Source organism: Galeopterus variegatus, unplaced genomic scaffold, assembly GCF_000696425.1.
Source record: "Galeopterus variegatus unplaced genomic scaffold, G_variegatus-3.0.2 Scaffold435, whole genome shotgun sequence".
NCBI lineage: Eukaryota > Metazoa > Chordata > Mammalia > Dermoptera > Cynocephalidae > Galeopterus > Galeopterus variegatus.
The window spans coordinates 483860-503671 of NW_007726546.1; the positions used below are offsets into that span (position 1 = coordinate 483860).

The 19812-nt window shown below is 34.4% G+C and overlaps 1 protein-coding gene across 2 annotated transcripts in view; it reads left to right on the forward strand.

Moving 5' to 3' along the window:
• CCSER1 (coiled-coil serine-rich protein 1) overlaps positions 1-19812 on the forward strand; it is a 475167-nt gene that overhangs the window by 300324 nt on the left and 155031 nt on the right. For both annotated transcript variants that reach the window (XM_008568716.1, XM_008568717.1), the window contains exon 5: positions 2894-3014. In XM_008568716.1, the coding sequence (XP_008566938.1) occupies positions 2894-3014 (121 nt within the window). The remainder of the gene's footprint in view (positions 1-2893; positions 3015-19812) is intronic.

Genomic DNA, 19812 nt, shown 5'->3' on the forward strand with positions numbered 1-19812 from the left:
TGGTAAGATACATGCCAGTTTGCCATCCTGAGAAAGGATGATTGCAGGAATAGGTATCTTATCCGGCTTATGATACCATACTTTATCTGCTAACACTGTGGGATCTATAGGTTCTACATGTAACGGTACAGGGGAACTCATAATTGGCCATACATACAGAAGACCAGTAACTCTCTGACTTTGGCAGTGGTCCCACAAGATCCACCTGCCACCATGTCAGGGGCACTCTCACATGAGTTATCTGCCCACCAGAGGCACCCATCTGCTCATCAGGAGCACATCTGCCCATTAGGGACATTTTTTCTCTCAGGTTTAGATGGCACCCGGTCTTGCAGCCAGCATGCTGCATTCTCCAATGTAGCCATTAAAGCTACATTAGCTTCTGGAGTTCTCTCCAGCCATCTTACCTTACCCAGTGCATCAGCTTCATCATTGTCAATTCAACATGAAGCCTCCGATCCTCGCCTGCCCCCAAAAGACAAGCATCTTGGCCTGCTCCTTAATCGAAATTGAACATTTCATCCGCCGCCTCAGGAGCAATCAAAAAGTCCTTTAAATCCACTGAATGTACCTTGTTACCTGTTTCCAGACATCTAGTGAAATGCTGTTCAGGGCACAATTGCTGCCACAAGGCAAACCGAACTGCATTTGGTTGCCGGTCAATGTTCTTTTCATCAACCCCTGCTGAAAGCAAGTCAAGCCACATCTGCTTACGGCTAGTCTTGCTTGGTCCCTTTGGGATAAAATCCAAAGCATTTCTTGGGGATTTGGTTTTAGCCATCTTTCAGACCCCTTTTGTTTGTCTCCTATTCCTACTTCAGCCAAGGCTCCAAGGGACCTTTTTGCCGGTTATGTAGCTCATAGACCTGCATGTGAAGGGTTTGTGAATGGGCTCGGGGGGTCTGTGAGCTCCAGACCCTAGCCCTAGCTCTACACCTAGGTTGCATTTATTATGTTAATTCTTGTGTCTTGTAATAAATGAAATTTAAAACTATTAAAACTTGAGTGTAATTTAATCTCAGCTAAATATAAAAGCTTAGTCATTTACATGGCGCTACCAAGAGTCCATCTGTAGACAAGCCCATTAATTGTAGTCTTATTCGCTCACTCACTTAGCTATTCATTGTTTTTTAACTTCAAAACTTTTGAGTGCAATCTCAGTTATTTTAATCTGTAGATCATAAATTAAGCAGTGATATTCAAAGTACCTTGTGTAAGAAAAAAATGTTCCCTATTTCTCAAATTTCTCCTTGTTTGCCTAACAGCATTTTCCCCTGCTCACTTCTCTTTTCCTTTTTGAAACAATTTAGCTTCATTTTCCCTCATAGAGATCTAGATAAATGATTTCACCTAATCTGTTCAGAGGCTTATGGCTCTAAAAGTAGATAATCCAGGTGGCCTAACCTGATCACATGAGCTCTTCAAAAGTGGATACATTTTTTTTTCCAAGCTTGTAGCAAAGGAGGAAAACAGAGAAGTTTTAAGAATGAGATCGCTTCAATGTAAGTGATGTTTTTCATTGCTGAGACAGATGGGCTATGGGCCACGGACCTGTGAGTAGACCTAGGAGCTCAGAGTGGGTCCCTGGCCAAATCAGCCTGCAAGGTAAAGGAGACTTGAATCCTACTACTGGAAGAACATAAATAAGCTTGGAAGTGAATTCTTTACAGGGACTCTAGATAAGAGCCCAGCCTGCCTGACACATTGATATTGGCCTTGTAAGGCCCTAATCAGAGAACCCAATTGAGCCCACCTAGATTTCTGACCTACAGAACTGTGAGATAATAAATGGGTATTGCTTTAAGCTTCTAAGTTTGTGTTAATTTGTTATGCAGCAATAGAAAATTAATACAATATTAAAATTTTAATAAGCAAAAATGTGCAAAACTAAATGTTGGTGTGGATGTGGAACAACTGAAACTCCTTCTCTGTTGTTGGGAATGCACATTAGTACAGAAAACTGTTCGGCAGTATCTGTTAAAGCTTAACATAAAACATATGAACATACCTTAGGAACAATTAAAGTTTCTAGATATTTTTCCAATAAAAATCTATTTATGCATCTATCAAAAAAGTACAGGAATGTTCATAGATATTTGAAATAGCACCAAAGTTGTGCTATGTCCATTACCAATAAAATATATAAATAAATTCTGGCATATTCATCCGTGGAAAGCTACACAGGTATAAGAATGAACCAACTACTGCTATCCATAGATAAATCTTACAAACATATATTAAATGAAATAAGTCACACTTAAAATAGTACATTCACAAAGTGGAAAGCTACACAGGTATAAGAATGAACCAACTACTGCTATCCATGGATAAATCTTACAAACATATATTAAATGAAATAAGTCACACTTAAAATAGTACATTCACAAAAGAGTGTGACCCATTTGTATAAAAGTCAGAAATACGCAAAACTAACCTATGGTAATATAAGTGATAATAATGGTTAAGTTTGGAGGTTACAATAGTGTTTGGGAAAGGGTACCAGAAGGGGTTTTAGGATTCTGGTAATATACTATTTATTGATCTTGATGCTGATTAAACTGGTGTGTTCATGTTGAAAAGAATCATTTAACTGTACATATGTGACTTATGCACTTTTAATTTTTCAATGAAAAGCGTTTTTTAAAAAAGACTACAAAGTGCTTTCAATACTTTTTCTGCTGTGGGCTTAAAAAAAGAAAAAAATTCCCAAGATCATAAAGCTAGTGAGTGGAAAGCCTTAGACTGGAAAATAATAATTAACGATGATTTAAATAATTAATGTTTTAGTTGAATTATATCTTTTATTTGACTGGAAATAGAAAAGAGAAAAGGATAAATGAGAACAGTCCATAAATAATTTTGACATTTATAATTAATTTTTTTTAAAAAACAGTTTGCCGGGAGGATTCATACCACTCTGTAGTCTCATGTGCTGCTGTAGTTCTCACTTCTATGGAACCAACAATAGAAATGAAGAAAAGAGAAGAACCAAAATTTCCCGAGCCTTCCAAACAGTAAGTCATTTGTTTAATTTTTCAGGGCCTTGAGAAATCAATTAGGTAACTGATCAGAATTATATTGATCAGAAATGGTGACTTATAATAAATGTGTTAATATTAGTATACAGAAAGAACAGAAATAAATCATGTGTAACATTTTTAAAAATCTATCTTATATTGTCTCAAGGAATAACTTCTGTGTCTCCTAACTTTGTGTATTCGAACCTTTAATATAAAGTTCTTAGCCTGAAGTTGGTTTGCATTTTTATAAGGAATGTAAGTTATTTTAAAATATTTATTAAATTATCACAAATTAAAACTTCACACTATTAAATATTTCCATATTTTTGCCATTTAAACAGTTCAAACTTCCATTTAAATTTACATTCAATCTTATATAAAATAAATGGTAGATTTTTATTCTTATAATGGCCAAAGAGATTCAAATCTATGGTAGCAAATGTAAGATACATGGAGTTGAAATATTAAATAAATTAGGATTATTTCTAGTTATGCATTAAATAAGTGAAAAGGGAAAACTTGATGATGATTTTCCAGGGAAAATAGTGCCATGCCTGCCAAAGGGTCTGAGGTTTCAGACTATGTACAGTGTTGCCAAGGACTATTGGCTGAGCCAGACATTAACAAGGAAGAAGGTGCCCTGATACACTTGCTATTTTCCCCATTAGATCACACAGTTATAGTTTTTTGTGCTTGCATATCTTTTTACTGCATAATAAGCTCTTGAAGACAGAGTTTCCTGGAACATGATTGCATTTGATACTCTTTGTGAAATCAATTAGAAAAACCCTCAATGTTACTTTCAATAATGTTGAATTCAAATGGAGCAATGTATATATTTGATTGCATGAAGATATTCAGTGTTAATATTCTCATTATAGAGAAAAGAAAACACTCACCAATTTAGAAAGTAATGATTGTAATTCAGTTTTAATACAATCTAAAAATGAAAACAATTTAACTGCTTTTAATATAATCTAATTTTTAAGTTCCAAAAGCCATTTCTTTTTTGTTTAATAGAAGGAAAATTGTATCACATATTTGCCAGTTGAATTATATCAGAAACTTCAAATGTGTTTTCCTGTAATATATGTGTGAGTTTCCATAAGTTACCTATATATTTGCAACTTTTATCTTAAATTTTTTAAAATTGTTTTTCAGTGACTCTGGTCAAAACTGGTGAATAGTGTTATTTGTCTACACATCTTTTTTTTCCAATCTTTGGCTACTTCATAAATAGAGATTTTTCTCATTCTGAGATATATGCATTTTAAACAGTCCGTGTTTATTTACTTACTATCGATTTCTTCCTGTTCCTTAGAGCTTGTCTGAAACTCTGTATCCTCTAAATCTACTTCCTCATTTAAACTTTCTCTCCCAACTATATTATTAATTTATATAGGTTTTGTTGCTGTTTTTGTTTTATAGGTCACGGAGACCTTGGCTAAAATCTTAATTTTGCTACATATTAGATGGGAATTGTGTATATTTTATTCAAGCTCTCTGTGTTTTATTTTTCTCATCTATTAATTGGGGTAATATCACCACCCTTACTGTATGAGAAAAGATATTGGTAAAATACCTGAAATCTAATAACTCATAAAGTTGTAGCAATGCTGCCCCTTACATAACTTCAACTATCAATGTTATGGATGATTTACATATATATATTCCTCTTCTCAGGGTTCTTCTCAATGAAAGTCTAATACCTGTAAGTTTTTGATCAGACTTGTCTAACTAGGTGTCCTGCCAGAATCTCATACTATGTATGTCTGAAATCAAATTAATGATCTCTTCTAGCCCCCTTGAACTCTCGATTCTGTCTGACTTCTAGATTTATGTAAAGTAACTATCATTTTTCTTTTCTTAAAATCTTGGTATGTTTCCCTGCTCACACCTCACATTCAATCAGTTACTGATTACTTAATTAATGTCTTCATTATATTTTCTTACCATTTGAGCTGACCTGGAAGGCATATATGAGGGTACTTCAAATGTTTATGGAAAAATAGAATTAAAAGATAATATGCATCTTCCCATGAACTTTTTTTCCACAAAGAACACTGTACATCTCATATTTTAATTTTTTTAGCTTTTTAATTTAATGTTTAGAATGGAAATTATTTTCTCAACATACAAATGAAGGAAAATATCACAAATTGAATTTAAAGTCAATTGATAAGAAAAAAATGAACACACAAAGACTGACATCCTTAATGCATAAAGAACTTTTAAAAATGAATTAGAAAAATCTTAACAGAAGTTTGGTGAAGGACATGATCAAACAAGTCACACATCCCAAAGAAACACCTGTGGCTAATAAATACATTCTAAGATGTTGTTGCAGGCAGGGATAGGGCAGCCCCATGACCCATTTCAGGACCCCTAGAATGCTACTCCATTGCTTACCTAGATGCGGGTGGGGTCATGTTTTACTTTTTATCTAACATTTATCTTCGGTTGTGATTTTAATGAAGCTATTTGAATATTGTGAAATAAGCTCTTCAAATATATCTTCAATTGTGATCTTAATAAAGTCCTGTATCAAATGGAGATTACGTATACCCTACATACCTCAAACTGTTATTTTGAGAATTAAATAAGTGCAGATATATGGCAAACACACAGTGTAAATGCAAAGACATAGTGTTCAATTCAAGGGTTTTGTTTGCCAGTGAATGAAGTCCCACTGTAACCTGGTTTCAAAAGGAATCAAGGGTGGTAGTGTTTACTGGCTCATGTAACTAAAAAGTTTAGGGGTAGAAATTTCCTCAAGTGTATCTGGATCTGTTCCTCAAATGATATCATCAAGGGTCATTCTCTCTATCTGCATCTCTTTGCTCTGCTTTTCTGTTTGGAGTTTCTATTTCCCAGGAGGTTCCACTAATGTGATGTTACTGTCTTCAGCAGCAACTGAAATGGATTTTTATCTCTTCAATAAATCCAGTGGAAAGAGATGGTTTCTGTCCCATTTAATCAAAACAAGCCTCAAATTGTAGTGTCATTAGCTTTGAGTAGCTTAGCTTGTCTCACATGACTATTTATTCTGAAGCAATCACTGTACCCAAAGGTATTTGGTTATGTTATTGGCAAAACAAGGTCACATGACAAGCCCTGGAGCAGAGGGTGAAGATGAGAGCGGAAAGACGATTCTACACTGGAAGTACTAGAGGTACTGGAGACGTTGGTAAAAGAAGGCAGAGAACAATGATGGGTAGTAAAAATAAATGAATATTCAATTAAAGGTAGTAATATTGTATTAGTCCGTTTTGTTTTGCAATAACAGAAATGCCTGAGACTGGGTGATTTATAAAGAAGAGAGGTTTATTTGGCTTACTGGTTTATTTGGCTTTGGTTTATTTGTTTCTACCGATGTCAGAAAAGTGGCAGGCAGAGCACAGGGAGGCAGAGGGGGAGGGGGGGAAGGAGAGAGGGGGAGGGAGGATCTGCCAGTGTCTTTTAAACAATCAGCTCTTGCGGGAGAACTAACAGAGCGAGAACTCACTCACTACCCACCCCCCCAGAGAGAGCATTAATCCACTCATGAGGGATCCGCCCCCATGACTCAATCGGTTTCCGACACTGCCACATTGGGGATCAAATTTCCACATGAGTTTTGGAGGGGACACACATCCAAACTCCATCAAATATTATCACTATTAGTTTTAAAAGTCAGAATTCTTTATTAGATTTATAGATAGTGAAGTACCACACTAAAATACAATATGTGTATCTTCCTTTATGACTTTAAATGATTTTTCACCTACTTAATTTTATTTCATGTTATTTGATCTGGTTGTGCTATTTATTGAGAGGCAATATAACTTCGTGGTTAGGAAACCAGGCCTTGGGCAGGTTTTTATGAAAGTATTAGCCATAGTTTGTTTATTTTTAATGTAGAAGTTACTTTGTCTACCTCATAGTGCAATGACTGAAACATAATAGGGAGGCAAGAATATATAAATTTTGTAATTTTTTAAACAACAAATGTATTAGGTAAATAGCCACATCACATTTTTATAGATGGAGTTACCAAAGCCTTGTATGTTATTAATTTTGTGTATTTTGGATTTGGATTTACTATAAGAAAAAATAGTAGACATAAAATAATTACCCACCAATATAATACTGAGATATTTGAATGCTATAAGTTGAGACATTGTCTTTGGATACCTAATATTTCAAATTTCAAGGCTTCCTTGTAATGCTTCATTTTGTTGACATGAAGAAGGTTCACTGAGCTTCTTCTGAAAGGGTGCAGATGCTGTCATTTAGTACAAAAGTCTTATTTTAAAAGAATGACTAAAATTAACCTATTTTATTCTTAGATGATAGTAAAGAACACACAGGTTTGAAGTTCTTTTATTTATTTTTTTTAGTTTTATCTGAATGAATAATATATATTAATTTAGAGAAGGTAAATACTCTAATGTCATCTATAAAGTTGTCACACAAACTTTGTGATTGTATTGGAGACACATCAAAGAATTATTATCAGCTAATCTCCAACTTTCTTTACAAATTTCAGGGGAGTGTGTTTATTTATGCTTTCAGGAAGACATTCATTTGTTAATTTAATCTATTTTGAGTGTGTACTTTTTTCTTGGCACTGAGCCAAGGGCTGGGAAAAGCAAGTGCTGTCCCTTGTGAAATTTAGAGTGTAGTCAGGTGGACAGACATTAATCAGTTAATTTCAACAAGAAATGGAAAGTTGTAGCTCTGACAATGGCTATAATGTTGAGGTATATCTTGTTATAAGGGCTTATAGTAAGGGGTTTTAATACAGCCAAGGAGGACAGAGAAAACTTCCCTGAGAAAGTGACTCTTGAGCTAAGATATGAAAGATATTAGTTAATCAAGTAAAAAAGCAAAGCAAGAACTCTGCAGCAGAAAGAAAGCGTGTTAAAGTACTCTGTGACGGGTGGGAGTAAGGAGAAATTGAAGGAAAAGCTGTGGGAGTAAAAGGAAGCCAAAAACATGTTTTTAAGCAGGGCCAGGTGACATGACCAGATTTGCCTTTTGAAGACTTTCTCCTGGTTTATTATAAAGAACAAATTGGTGTGGTGAGGGCTGTGGTGGGACGGAAATAGCTTAGGATGGTCAATTTGTTACTGCTTCTTCGCAACTTCTGGTTTAGTTACTTCACATTGGAACCTTGAAATCAGTCATGGTGGGTGTGTTTACACCATAGAAATTGGCAAACTCTACATACCCGTACTTTCCCCCTCTCTTAGAGAGCTAGTTGTTAACTATTTATTAGCACACGACTAAGTGGAGGACAGTGGCTGTAGTGAGAATATTTAGGGATTGCTGACAACAGCTTGGACTAGGGTGCTGGCATTGGAGATGGTGAAATGTGAAAAGAGAAATCAGTCAATATACATTTAGGAATCATGTTAAATTAAATATAATTATTAAGCTAATACCTTATATTGCCAGAAATTTCAATGAGGATGAAAATGAGATATCTGTGTTACTAATTATAACTGTGATAAAATCTGTAATATTGTGACAATCCTAGCATGTTATCTTGAATTAGTAATAGCTCAATAAATAGGGAGTCTTAATATTCTCTTAATTTGTATTGAATATTATCAATGGAATTATATAAGTGGGACACACAAATAATTATGCTTTGTATAAAATTCCTTTCTGAATCACTGTCATTGATTCCAACTGAAAATGCATTACAATATAAGTAAATTTCTCTGAGATCCTTGTGTAAATTCTTATGATTCTTTACTAATAATTTTCCCTTATTTACCCTCCACCTCTAGGTGCCTTAAAACTCTTTCATGTAAAAAACTCAAAAACTGAGGCATGGATAGGATAGATATCAGGAAACAACTATAAATACAAAAATGATCTCATTCCCATGCAGCTTTTCAAAAGAAATGACAACTGTTTCATGATTTTGGTTAATTTGAGGGTGGAAACAGCTGTCAGAGGAGATAAGATTTCGATGGAGAGAGTTGATTCCTAAATGTGAGTCTCTTCCCTTGCTTTTGGAGGAAGTTGAGGTTGGGAGGAGGAATTTTCTAACCACAAGTCAGTTAGTTTTCAAGATAATTATTCACAGAGTTTCAAATGTGTTCTCTGCAGTTGGACACACAAGGCCAGTTGTTGATTCACGCCTGAGAAACTGAAGCAGATTCTCAGAAAATCTAGAGGGTGAAGAGGGGCTGGTCAACTGCGAAAACAGCAATGTATCCAGAACCAGTCAGGGAGGCTGCAATGTTATTGTGAACAATCTGGAGGATGAGGAGATCGAGTAAAGACAGGCAAAGGATTCTATCTGCCCACCACTAGGGAACTTTAGAATACTGATCCAGAAGAACTCTGAAGAGACACTTATGGCCCATTTGCTAGTCCCTAAAGCCAAGTAAAATCTTAAAACTCTGACCAACCGAGTACCCTGCCCCTCTGCCCTTTGCCCTGGTAGCAGAAATATATTTACCATAAGGCCCTAGAAGGGATCCTGGCTTTTACCCCCTTCTTTTTCTTACTTACATGTTATTTTTTCTTAAAAAGATTCCTCAAGATTTTATAAACTTTAGGCCTCACATAACCTGCACCTGATGTTTGTACCACTGCTCTTAAAATTTGGGCTGTCAGGATTCTTGCCTTAGGCTCTGCATGTGGAAGGGACTGTATAATGCCTCTTCTCTAGCTGCACCCCCTTCCCCAAGACAAGAGTTCCAGAAAGCCAAAGATTCCCACCCACCAGGAGCCTTTTCCTCCACCACCCACTGTGCCCAGAACTTCCTGCTCAAATGGCCTTGGGTCCTCTTTTCTGGGGTATACAAAACCCATGGCAGGGGCTGCAGAGGATCAGCCAATCACTGAGCTTAGAGGAGCAGCTGGAGCATTCACCCGTAGGCCTGTGAAGCCTGGGTGTGCAGGAAGAAGCCCAGGGTAGGAAAAAAAAGTAGGCAGGCTAGGTGTTTGGCCGATTATGCTATGTCAACTGATATCACTTGTGAGAGGTTTGATTGCCATTATCCTTCTGTGTTTTATATTATCTTTATTCACCTTAGTAGAAGATGTAATCTCATCATTCACTGGTTTATAAAATTAAAAAACAAAAAACAAAAAACTAAATAAAATTGACTGCTTTCAGATAGCATATATGTTGAAGTTTGGACGTATTGTCCTCCCAGAACTCATGTGGAAATCTGATCCCCATTGTGGCAGTGTTGGGAGCTGTTTGAGTCATGGGGGTGGATCCCTCATGAATGGATTAATGCTCTCCATGGGAGATGGGGGTAGTGAGTGAGTTCCCACTCTGTTAGTTTCTGTGAGAACTGGTTGTTTAAAAGACCCCAGCACCTCCTCTCTCTCGCTTTCGCTTCCTCTCTCCATGTGATCTACTCGCGCCTGCCAGCCGCCTGCTGCTTTCCGCCTTGAGAAGAAGCAGCCTGAGGCCAGCACGAGGTGCGGCTGTCCTAAAATTGTGAGCCAAATAAACCTCTGTTCTTTATAAATTGCCCAGTCTCAGGTATTCTGTTACAGCAACACAAAACGGACTAATACAGAAAATTGTTACCAAGGAATGTAGTGTTGCCATACAGATATTTGAAAGTGTGGAAGCTGCTTTGGAATTGGGTAATGGGCAAAGTTTGTAGGACTTAGGAGAGGACAATGAGATGAGAGAAAGTTTGGAAAATTTTAGAGACTGGTTAAATGGTTGTGACCAGAATGCTGACAGAAATGTGGACAGTAAAGGCCATGCTGATGATGAAGTCTAGACAGAAATGAGGAACTTACTAGGAATTGAACAAAAGATCACTCTTGCTAAACCATAGCAAGGAACTTGGCTACTTGTGTCCATGCCCTAGGACTTTGTGGAAGATGGGACTTAAGAGTTGTGAACCAGAATGTTTGGTGAAAGAAATTTCTAAGCAGCAAAGCATTAAGGAAGCTGCATGGCTACTTGCAACAGCCTATGCTGAATTATGGCAGAAAAGGCGTGACATAAAGCCAGACTTTAAAAGGGAAGCAGAGTGTAAAGATTTGGAAAATTTGCAGCCTGGCCATGTGGTAAAGAAGAGAGCAGGAGAAAAGTGCAAGGGTGAAGCAGATAAAGTGGTTGCTAAAGAGTTTAGCTTGACTATGAGGAAGCCAGATGCTAATAGCCAAGATAATGTGTCTGAACCATGTGTATTTTAATACCAAAAATAACAATTAAAGAAATCCCCAGAGAAACCACTCCCCTTGGTTGACAGTGTTGTTATTTTATCTTTCTGCTGTTTATTGCTCCTTAGACAGTCATAATATTTGATCCCTTGTGCAGTCAACCTGTCAAATCAAGAAATACTGTTGTAACATTTACATCTGGTTTGATAATCCTTTGTACATTGAGCACACAAATGTTGTTTTTCAGATGAGTTGGGACAACCTGATAAGATGACTGAAGTATTTCTGTTCACCAGTGCATTACAGTATCATTGTATTCTTTATAGTGTAGTATAAGTAGAAATTTATCAGATCACTGAAAAAGATTGCAGGTGTATCACTATTGTTATGAAAGCTCTTATGTACAGATAAAAGGCATGTTGCCAACTTTGAACTGCCCCTGCTAATATCATCTCATGGAAAATTTCTGTTTTCAAATAAATGAAATATTTCACTTGAATGTATCCTGTGATTTAGATAATAACATAAGTCTTCTAATAACACTGTCCACAAATATTGTATTACCAATATTAATTTCCTATTTTTCCCCTTCCACGGGAGATTGACTAGCAGAAAAGGCAAAAACTTTGAAATCTGATATATCATCTCTACTTAGCAGCCAGATGACATGGAGCAAGTATTAATTTGATTGTAATCAAGTATCTTCATTTATAAAATAAGGACAATAGAAGCTACTTTGTAAGGTTGTTTTAAGTATTTAATTTTTAAATGTGAAGTAGGTAGTGCTAGGCACAAAGAAGAAAAACAGTTGAAAGTAACAGATTTAATATCTCTTGTCTGAGGAAGCTGGGGATGAGGATAGGGAATAGGGTCCATAAAAAGAGATGATGTTCTACAAAACTTAGATTTTAGTTATTTCCTCTAATTTATCTACTCATAATATGTGATTATCTGCCCATTTTTCAAGGAAGTATTATCTTTTTTTCAATCTGCTAGATTACGTTCTTTTTACAACAAATATTGCCTGGTTTGCTTTTTACTTTCTGTAATACTTAGTATAATAATAACTTATGGGTACTCAAAAAATACTTGAGAGTTGATTAATTTTTATTTACTTTTGAGGATACATTTTCTTTTGTTTAGAAGGTGGACCCTACCATTATAGTTGCCTGACAGTATTTAATTTTAAAAAGTTAGGTTTTATTAATGCATTTCTACTGTTAATATTTCAATATTTGAGTAATATTTGAAAATGTCACATGGAATTTAAACAGTAACTGTGTCATACAGGGTTGAAAAGAATGATCTGGGAACTAGGAGTCTGGATTCCTGACTGCCAACACTGTTTCAGGGCAAGGCTCTGCATTTTTCTGAACCCTAGTTCTCACACCTGTAAAACAAACATTAACAACACAGAAATTCTGTGAGTAAAAAAGTCTAGGAAACACGTTGTAAAATGTGAAGGTTCCTACTTTTCTCCTTTGCTTTATAGAGGTATCTGTAATAAACCATCATTAATATTCTCAAATCTCTTTCAATTAAAGGATCCCCAGGATTGATGGAGAAATCAAGGTACTAGTCGAATAACTGACTCCTGTCTACTCCTGTAATACTTGAACACCTCTATTCTGGTAGTTATTACACAGAATTTTAGTTTGCCTATATTCTTCTGTCTCTCACTTACCAGACATTAAAGGCATGTATTTTTCGAGGGCGGGTATTTTCTATGAAGCTTTTTTTTTTTTTAATCTCCTGTGCTTAGCACAAAATTTTATACATTGTAGGCACTGGATTATTATTTGTTGAATTTATAAATGCATTGTTTAAGAGAATAAACTTGTTTATTCAATAACACATATATAGTTCATGTTAGGTGTCAGGCACTAGCCTAAGCTTTACAAATATTAACTCATTTAATCCTCCCAACAGTGGTGTGTGCTATTATCATCCCCAGGTTACAGCTCATTAAATGAGGGCAAATGGAGATTAAGTGACTGGTCCAAGATGACCCTTTAAAAAGAAAATAAACTGTACTTGCTTTTCAGTTACTTTACTATTTTTTGAATCTGACACACTGTACAATTGTTCTTTTTTCATATTCAATTCTTTTCATAGGCTTATACAACGTAAAAAATATGGATGTCATTATAAACCAATAATGCTAAAGATGATTAACATTTGCAAATCAACAGAATAAATAGAAGAACTTAAGTAACGAAATTCTTCGCTGCTGATTATCACAATCAATCAGTACCTCTTCATTTATGCATATATTTCTTCTCAAATGAGCCAGGAAGAAAACAAAACTGTTTTTAATGCTTCTGTCCTACTTAGTGTCATTTATTTTACTGTTTTTTAAAACTTTTTTTGTTATTTTCTCTTTTTTTACATTTCTTAGGAAAGTAACTTTTGTTAAGCTCATGTCAATAAGGCTAAAATTACACATTTTGTCAAGGAATAAAGAGGCAGATATGAATTCAGAGAAATCATAAAAGATGGAAAAAAATAAGCAGATTTTCTCCCCAGCCAATGTGTTTACTTAATGTCACATGCTTTATTAGATATTATAATACAGTGCACCAAAATATAGTACTATTAAAGTAATTTGGATATATTATTGTGACTTTTACTTTTTTATAGAATTTAGCTTACTATTTTCTCTGTAATTTGGGACCAGAAATAATGACATTGCATGGTTCTGTATGGATCTAAAAGGCATAGTGAAGATCTACGAGGAAAATATGTACAAAGATAGATTATGGCTTAAGGATGGATTTTATAAGTCAATGGATGTAGCAAGCTTCTTGTCACTGAAAATTTTATGTGACTTTCTTGAAGGAATAACGTAGGCAGATTCAAGCATTAATGGGACCCAGTGATCTTTAAAGTTTCATCCGATCTAGAGAATCTGTTCCAAATGAGGTCAATTGCATTTTATTATTATTATAGTGATGATTAAAGTCAAAATATTTTATATTTCTTTGATTTAAAAAATGTTATATTTAGCTTAAGACAATTAAGGTATCAAAGACTTGGTAAAATATAACAAGATTGTACAACTATAAGGTGATTTTTATTTTTTAATCTAATAAAACTAAGGTTATAAGAAAAGAATTTTAAAGGGTGCTGTTTTTACATCATTATTTTTATTTGTATGTAAGTTCTCTGCACCATTTATAATTTCACTGTGAGGATGATTTTCTTTTCCTAGTCTTATTGGAAAGAGTTTTTGTCTTTCACTTGTTTTTGTCTTTAATCTATTGGTATGGTTAAATATTTTTTAAAAAATTCGTGTTGCACTTTTGGGATTTCTGATAAATTAGGATAGTGCTAAATTTCTGTCTACATTCCTGGCAAAAATACTATGTAGTACTTTTTTTATATAAAGTAGTTTACATAAAACTACTTTTAGTGTCAAGTACTTCTTTATACTTTACTAAATTGAATTAATTGTAATCCCTTCTTATGTAGGTTGCCAAGAAATTAGAAAAATTCTAAAGTGTCAAGGATTTGACATCTCACAGTTTAAATAAACAGCTATGCTATATAGTGGAAAGAACATAAATAAAATATACAAATTGGGATCATAGCCCCCAGCTCTTTCATAAACTAAATGTTTGACCTTAAGTAAATCATTTGATTTCTCTATTCTTTGCTTATCTACTCTTTAAAATGAAACATTTCAAATAAATATTTTCTAAGATCCCATAATCTCTTACTTTGACATTTCTAAGTTACTATTTGAACATTTCTTCTTGTTATGTAGTTTTAAAATATTTGATGAAAAGAACTATACACATTAAGTATTGGCAAATTTATAATAATTTTATATTTATAAACATATTTGTGATTTAGAAGCTATCCTATTACATTTACATCAAGGTGTAAACTCTACTGTCTTAAGAACTAAAAAGTGTCTCACTCCAGAGGTAAATTTAAATATTTTTCCTCTTCTCTTAGTAAGATATCATGTTTCAGTATGTTTAATTTTTCATGCTCCATCCCATTATAAGCTGACTAACTGAATAATGTCAAGGACTAAGTTAAGTGTGTGAATGCTGAGTCAATATTAGACAAACAAGATACAATGAATTATATGTTTGTATTGTTTATTTGTCCTAAGGGTATTATATCTATTGCATTATAAATAACTGTGGAAATAATCCCATGGGCTTGATGATCATCCTCTCTGAATGGTGTAATATAGTAATGCTAGAGAAATGATCTCTTTTTCTCTTCTATTTTGCCATTTGGAATGCACATATTTCAAGAGAAAGTGCCCTTTAGATAAAAAACATCAAAGCAAAAGTATTGCATTATATTAAACAGTCCACACATGCATTATAATTTAATTGGAATAAGACACAAAGTAGAATACATTTTAGAAATGAATAAAAGTTGACTTTCACAAAATTGGTAATGTCAGAAAAATATAATGGGAAGCAGCTTACTGATATTAAAGACAGCAATTTTATGATTTAAATTTAATGTAGTTTCCATACATTTCTCATCATTAATTCTGTAAGTTTAACTTCTTTTGCATAGTAAATGGCTACCATTTAAATTTAAAACTGAATAGTTGATTAAATTTTATGGTTATAAGATTAATGTGCCACAAAGAAATATTTTTTGCCTAGTTTATTTTATTTTACTTTATTTTTTTTTATTGGAATATAGTTGATTGTGCATATCTGTGGGGTACAGCATTGAATATCAATAACAGTGTGCAATATGTGATTTTCAAGTCAGGATAATTGGAATATTCATCATTATACAATGTAATCGATTTTTGTGGCCTTTTACCAATTCCTCCCTTTTCCCCTCTCCCTTTCCCACCCTCTGCAACCTCAGTTCTGTTCTCTTCTCTTAAAAAGTTTGACATATTATTGTGATTGTTGTATCTTTTTTCTTTTTTATTTGTTTGTTTATTTATTTTATTAGCTTGCACATGTATGTGAGGACATGCAGTATTTCTTTTTCTGTGCCTAGCTTATTTCACTTAAGATAATTTTCTCTAAGTTCATCCATATTTCTGTGAATGGCAGAATTTTATTCTTTTTTATGGCAGAATAGTATTCCATTGTATAAATATACCACATTTTCCTTATCCACTCATCCAGTGATGGGCATTTAGGTTGGTTCCAATGTTTATCTATTGTAGATAGAGCTGCAATAAACATGGGAGCACAGGTGACCCTTCGACATGATGATTTCCATTCTTTTGTGTTTATACCCAGCAGTGGGATTGCTGGACCATATGACCGTATGTTAGTTCTATCTGTGGTTTATTGTAGAACCTCCATACTGTATTTCATAATGGCTGCACCAATTTACAGTCCCACCAGCAGTGTAGGAGAGTTCTCCTTTCTCTGCATCCTCACCAACATTTGTTATTCTCTGTCTTTTTGATAATAGCCAGTCTAACTGGAGTGAGATGTTCTACTAGTTTAGAAAGAAAAGAAAATAAAGAAGAAATGACTTGTTAAATCTACTATATTATTATTCCAATTATTGATCACATTTTCTCTAACATCTGTAGTTGACCTGGAGGGAAAAATAAATTATTGTAAGCTACTTAATAGTAACTGAAAGAAACTGGACATGTTTTACTTCACTTAGGTGAACCATGAAGGGACTGGGAATATTACAACAGCTTTTGCAGTTTTTATCTACCTAACAAGGTTAAAATGCTGTAAGTGTTCTTCTATGACCCAGAGATCCTGGAGAGTACTCTGTAACTATTTCAGTGCACGACAGGGAGTTACCTGAGAGCAAAAGGGAAGCAAAAGGCAACATGCGTGCACTTCCAGGTGGTCTTGAGTACACCGCACTCTAACCAGGTCTCTTCAGACCTTGGTTGAGTTGAAGGACCATATGTGGAGGCTGGTCTGTGTTGTGCCCAGCAAGGACAAAGTTTGGCTCCTGTTTTTCTAGAGTGTGATCACCAAGTCCATTGGATTATTTCCATAGTTATTTATAAATGCAATAGAAATAATACCCTTAGGACAAAAAAAGAGTACAAACATATAATTCAGTGCATCTTATTTATCTAATATTGACTCTTGGTATTCACACACTTAGTCTTTCCACTGTTAACACAGTGGATGACTTCTAGTGAAACTTAAGTTTCAAGGGCAGGGACAACTCATATGTATTTCCTATTAGTCATCACTCTTTTAGATTACAAATGACAGATACCGAAATCAAAAAGATATTAAGGACCTCCCCCATGAAAAAAGCAGGCTCTCAGAAATTCAGAATATGCATTTCTTCAGGGAGCTTTTTTCATATTTTTCTTATGTGCCTATTTTATATATCTATGATCATTTTGTGCCAGTAGGAAGAATACTGTTGTCAACATAGCTGTTGCACATACTTTATAAATTAGATATTCAACTGGTATGAAAGTAACTCATAATTTCAGTTTCAAATTTCAGACATATAACTGTGCTTGCTCAATTCATAGATATTAAACATTGATCTTTCATACTGCTTAAAAACAAAAATCTTAATAATTTAATTTTAAGATGGCATTATAATTATATATTAATAGTTATGGTATTTACAGATGTTATTATGCATTATGTTACAAAGTAGTATTTCCACTTCTCATGTACAGAGCTGTTACCTCATAGTAATAACAAAAATTTCAAAAACATTAAAACCACTTAATGAGATAAAATGGTAAAACTGAAAGCAGGAATTTCTCAAGTGTGAAATATTCCTTCTAAACCACTTAAATTAAGAAAATTATAACAAATGTAAATTAATTATTCACGTGAAACCAAATGACCATGTTTGAGATAAAAATGTGTGCAATAAGTTTAATAAGTTTTCACTGTCTTTAAAATAAAAGATCATGGAAATAATATGTAAAAAGTGGACCTAGTATGTGCTGTTTTCTGAACTGCTTACACCCTTACTCTGAAGAGGGGTTTGTTGGTAAGCTGCAAGACGTCAGCTTCAGGCTAGAAACAGTAAACATTTTCATCAAAGCAGTGAATGATATATGAACCCTCTTCTTAAAAGTGTGAAAATCATGCAGCTGCCTTGAAAAACAGTATGGCAGTTCCTCAAAACATTAAACATAGATTAACATGTGACCTAGCAATTTAACTTACTGGGTATATACTCAAAAGAATTGAAAGCAGAGACTAAACAGATATTTGTACATCCATGTTCAGAGCAGTAGTCAAATGCAAAGAGACCAAGAGTACAGTGGTAGTTTCCAGGAGCTGGGGGTTGGGGAGTGAGGTGTTATTCTTTAATTGATACAAAATCTCAGTTTGAGAAGATAAAAAGATTCCGAGATGGATGGTGGTGATGGTTGCACAACAATGTAAATGGACTTAATACCACCAAACTTCATATTTAAAAATGGTTAAAATTGCAAATTTTAGGTCACTTTAAGTAGATCATATGTGCCCTTCTCTCAGAATTTCAATGTATATAAATCATTTTCTCTCTTTATAAATAACATTTCTTTCCATTATATACTTGCTTGTCCAGTATTTATCACATGAGAATTTAACTTTGATGAAGGCAGGAACTGTTAGGGCTTCAATAAGCATATACAAAATAAATGGCTGAAAGAATGAATATTTAATGTAGTGCTTTATGAGTTATGAGTTAACACACACACACACACACACACACACACACACACACACACACACACGATGTGGAGGACTCTAAGAAAGATACAGCAAATCCCAAATGCAGTCTACTAAAGACTAGTGCCAAGTTGATGATGTTCACCACAGGAATATTTACAAGCCCAGGTTCCAAGCATCTATCCTAGAAGACTTACATTTCCAAATTAGACTTTTTAGTCCTGTATGTTCAACATTCTCCTCATCTCCTCTCTTTGGATGTCTCATAAGCATCACAAACTCATCATGGCTAATTGTGAATTTCTGGCTCTCCTCTTCAACCTCTGGCTTTGATGTATCTCAGTCCAGTTTCCTCTTCTCTCCCTCCACACTGTCCTTACAGTTCTCAAATATATACTCCCTTTTTCACTCAGAGCATGAATATATATATATATATATATATATATATATATATATATATAGAGAGAGAGAGAGAGAGAGAGAGAGAGAGAGAGAGTGTTAAATTTCTGTGAAGTTCTCCTTTTATGTTCTGTACTGGCTAGCTTCTATTCATCTTTTGTTTTAAAGGACACTTCTTCAAATATGGAGACTCTGTTATATGCTCTACATTTGGAAATTTTCCTTTATCTTGTTGACCATAGAAATAATTAAATATGTGACCTAATCAACAATTGCATATGTTCACAAATCATAAGTCCTTTATTAAGTCACACCTTTCCTTGATATCCAAAAACAGGCATGGGTTTTAATCCTAAGAACTGTGTTAAAAAAAAGTGGTCCTAACTTCCACCCCAAAATCTCAGAAAATTATCAGCAATTCCTTTCCTCCTGGTCATAGCTTCCTCCAGTATTCTCTCTTATGCAAATTCCTGATTTATGTGAGCTATTTTTTAGACACTTATTTATGGACAGTGCCCTTATGTTCCCTTAAAATCCCGACTGCTTCTCTCTTACTCATTCTTCTTTCTATCAAGATCTTTCACCACTTTTCTACTCTTACTCCATGCCTCACACGCACTCCAAAGTTTCCCTTTGAAAACACA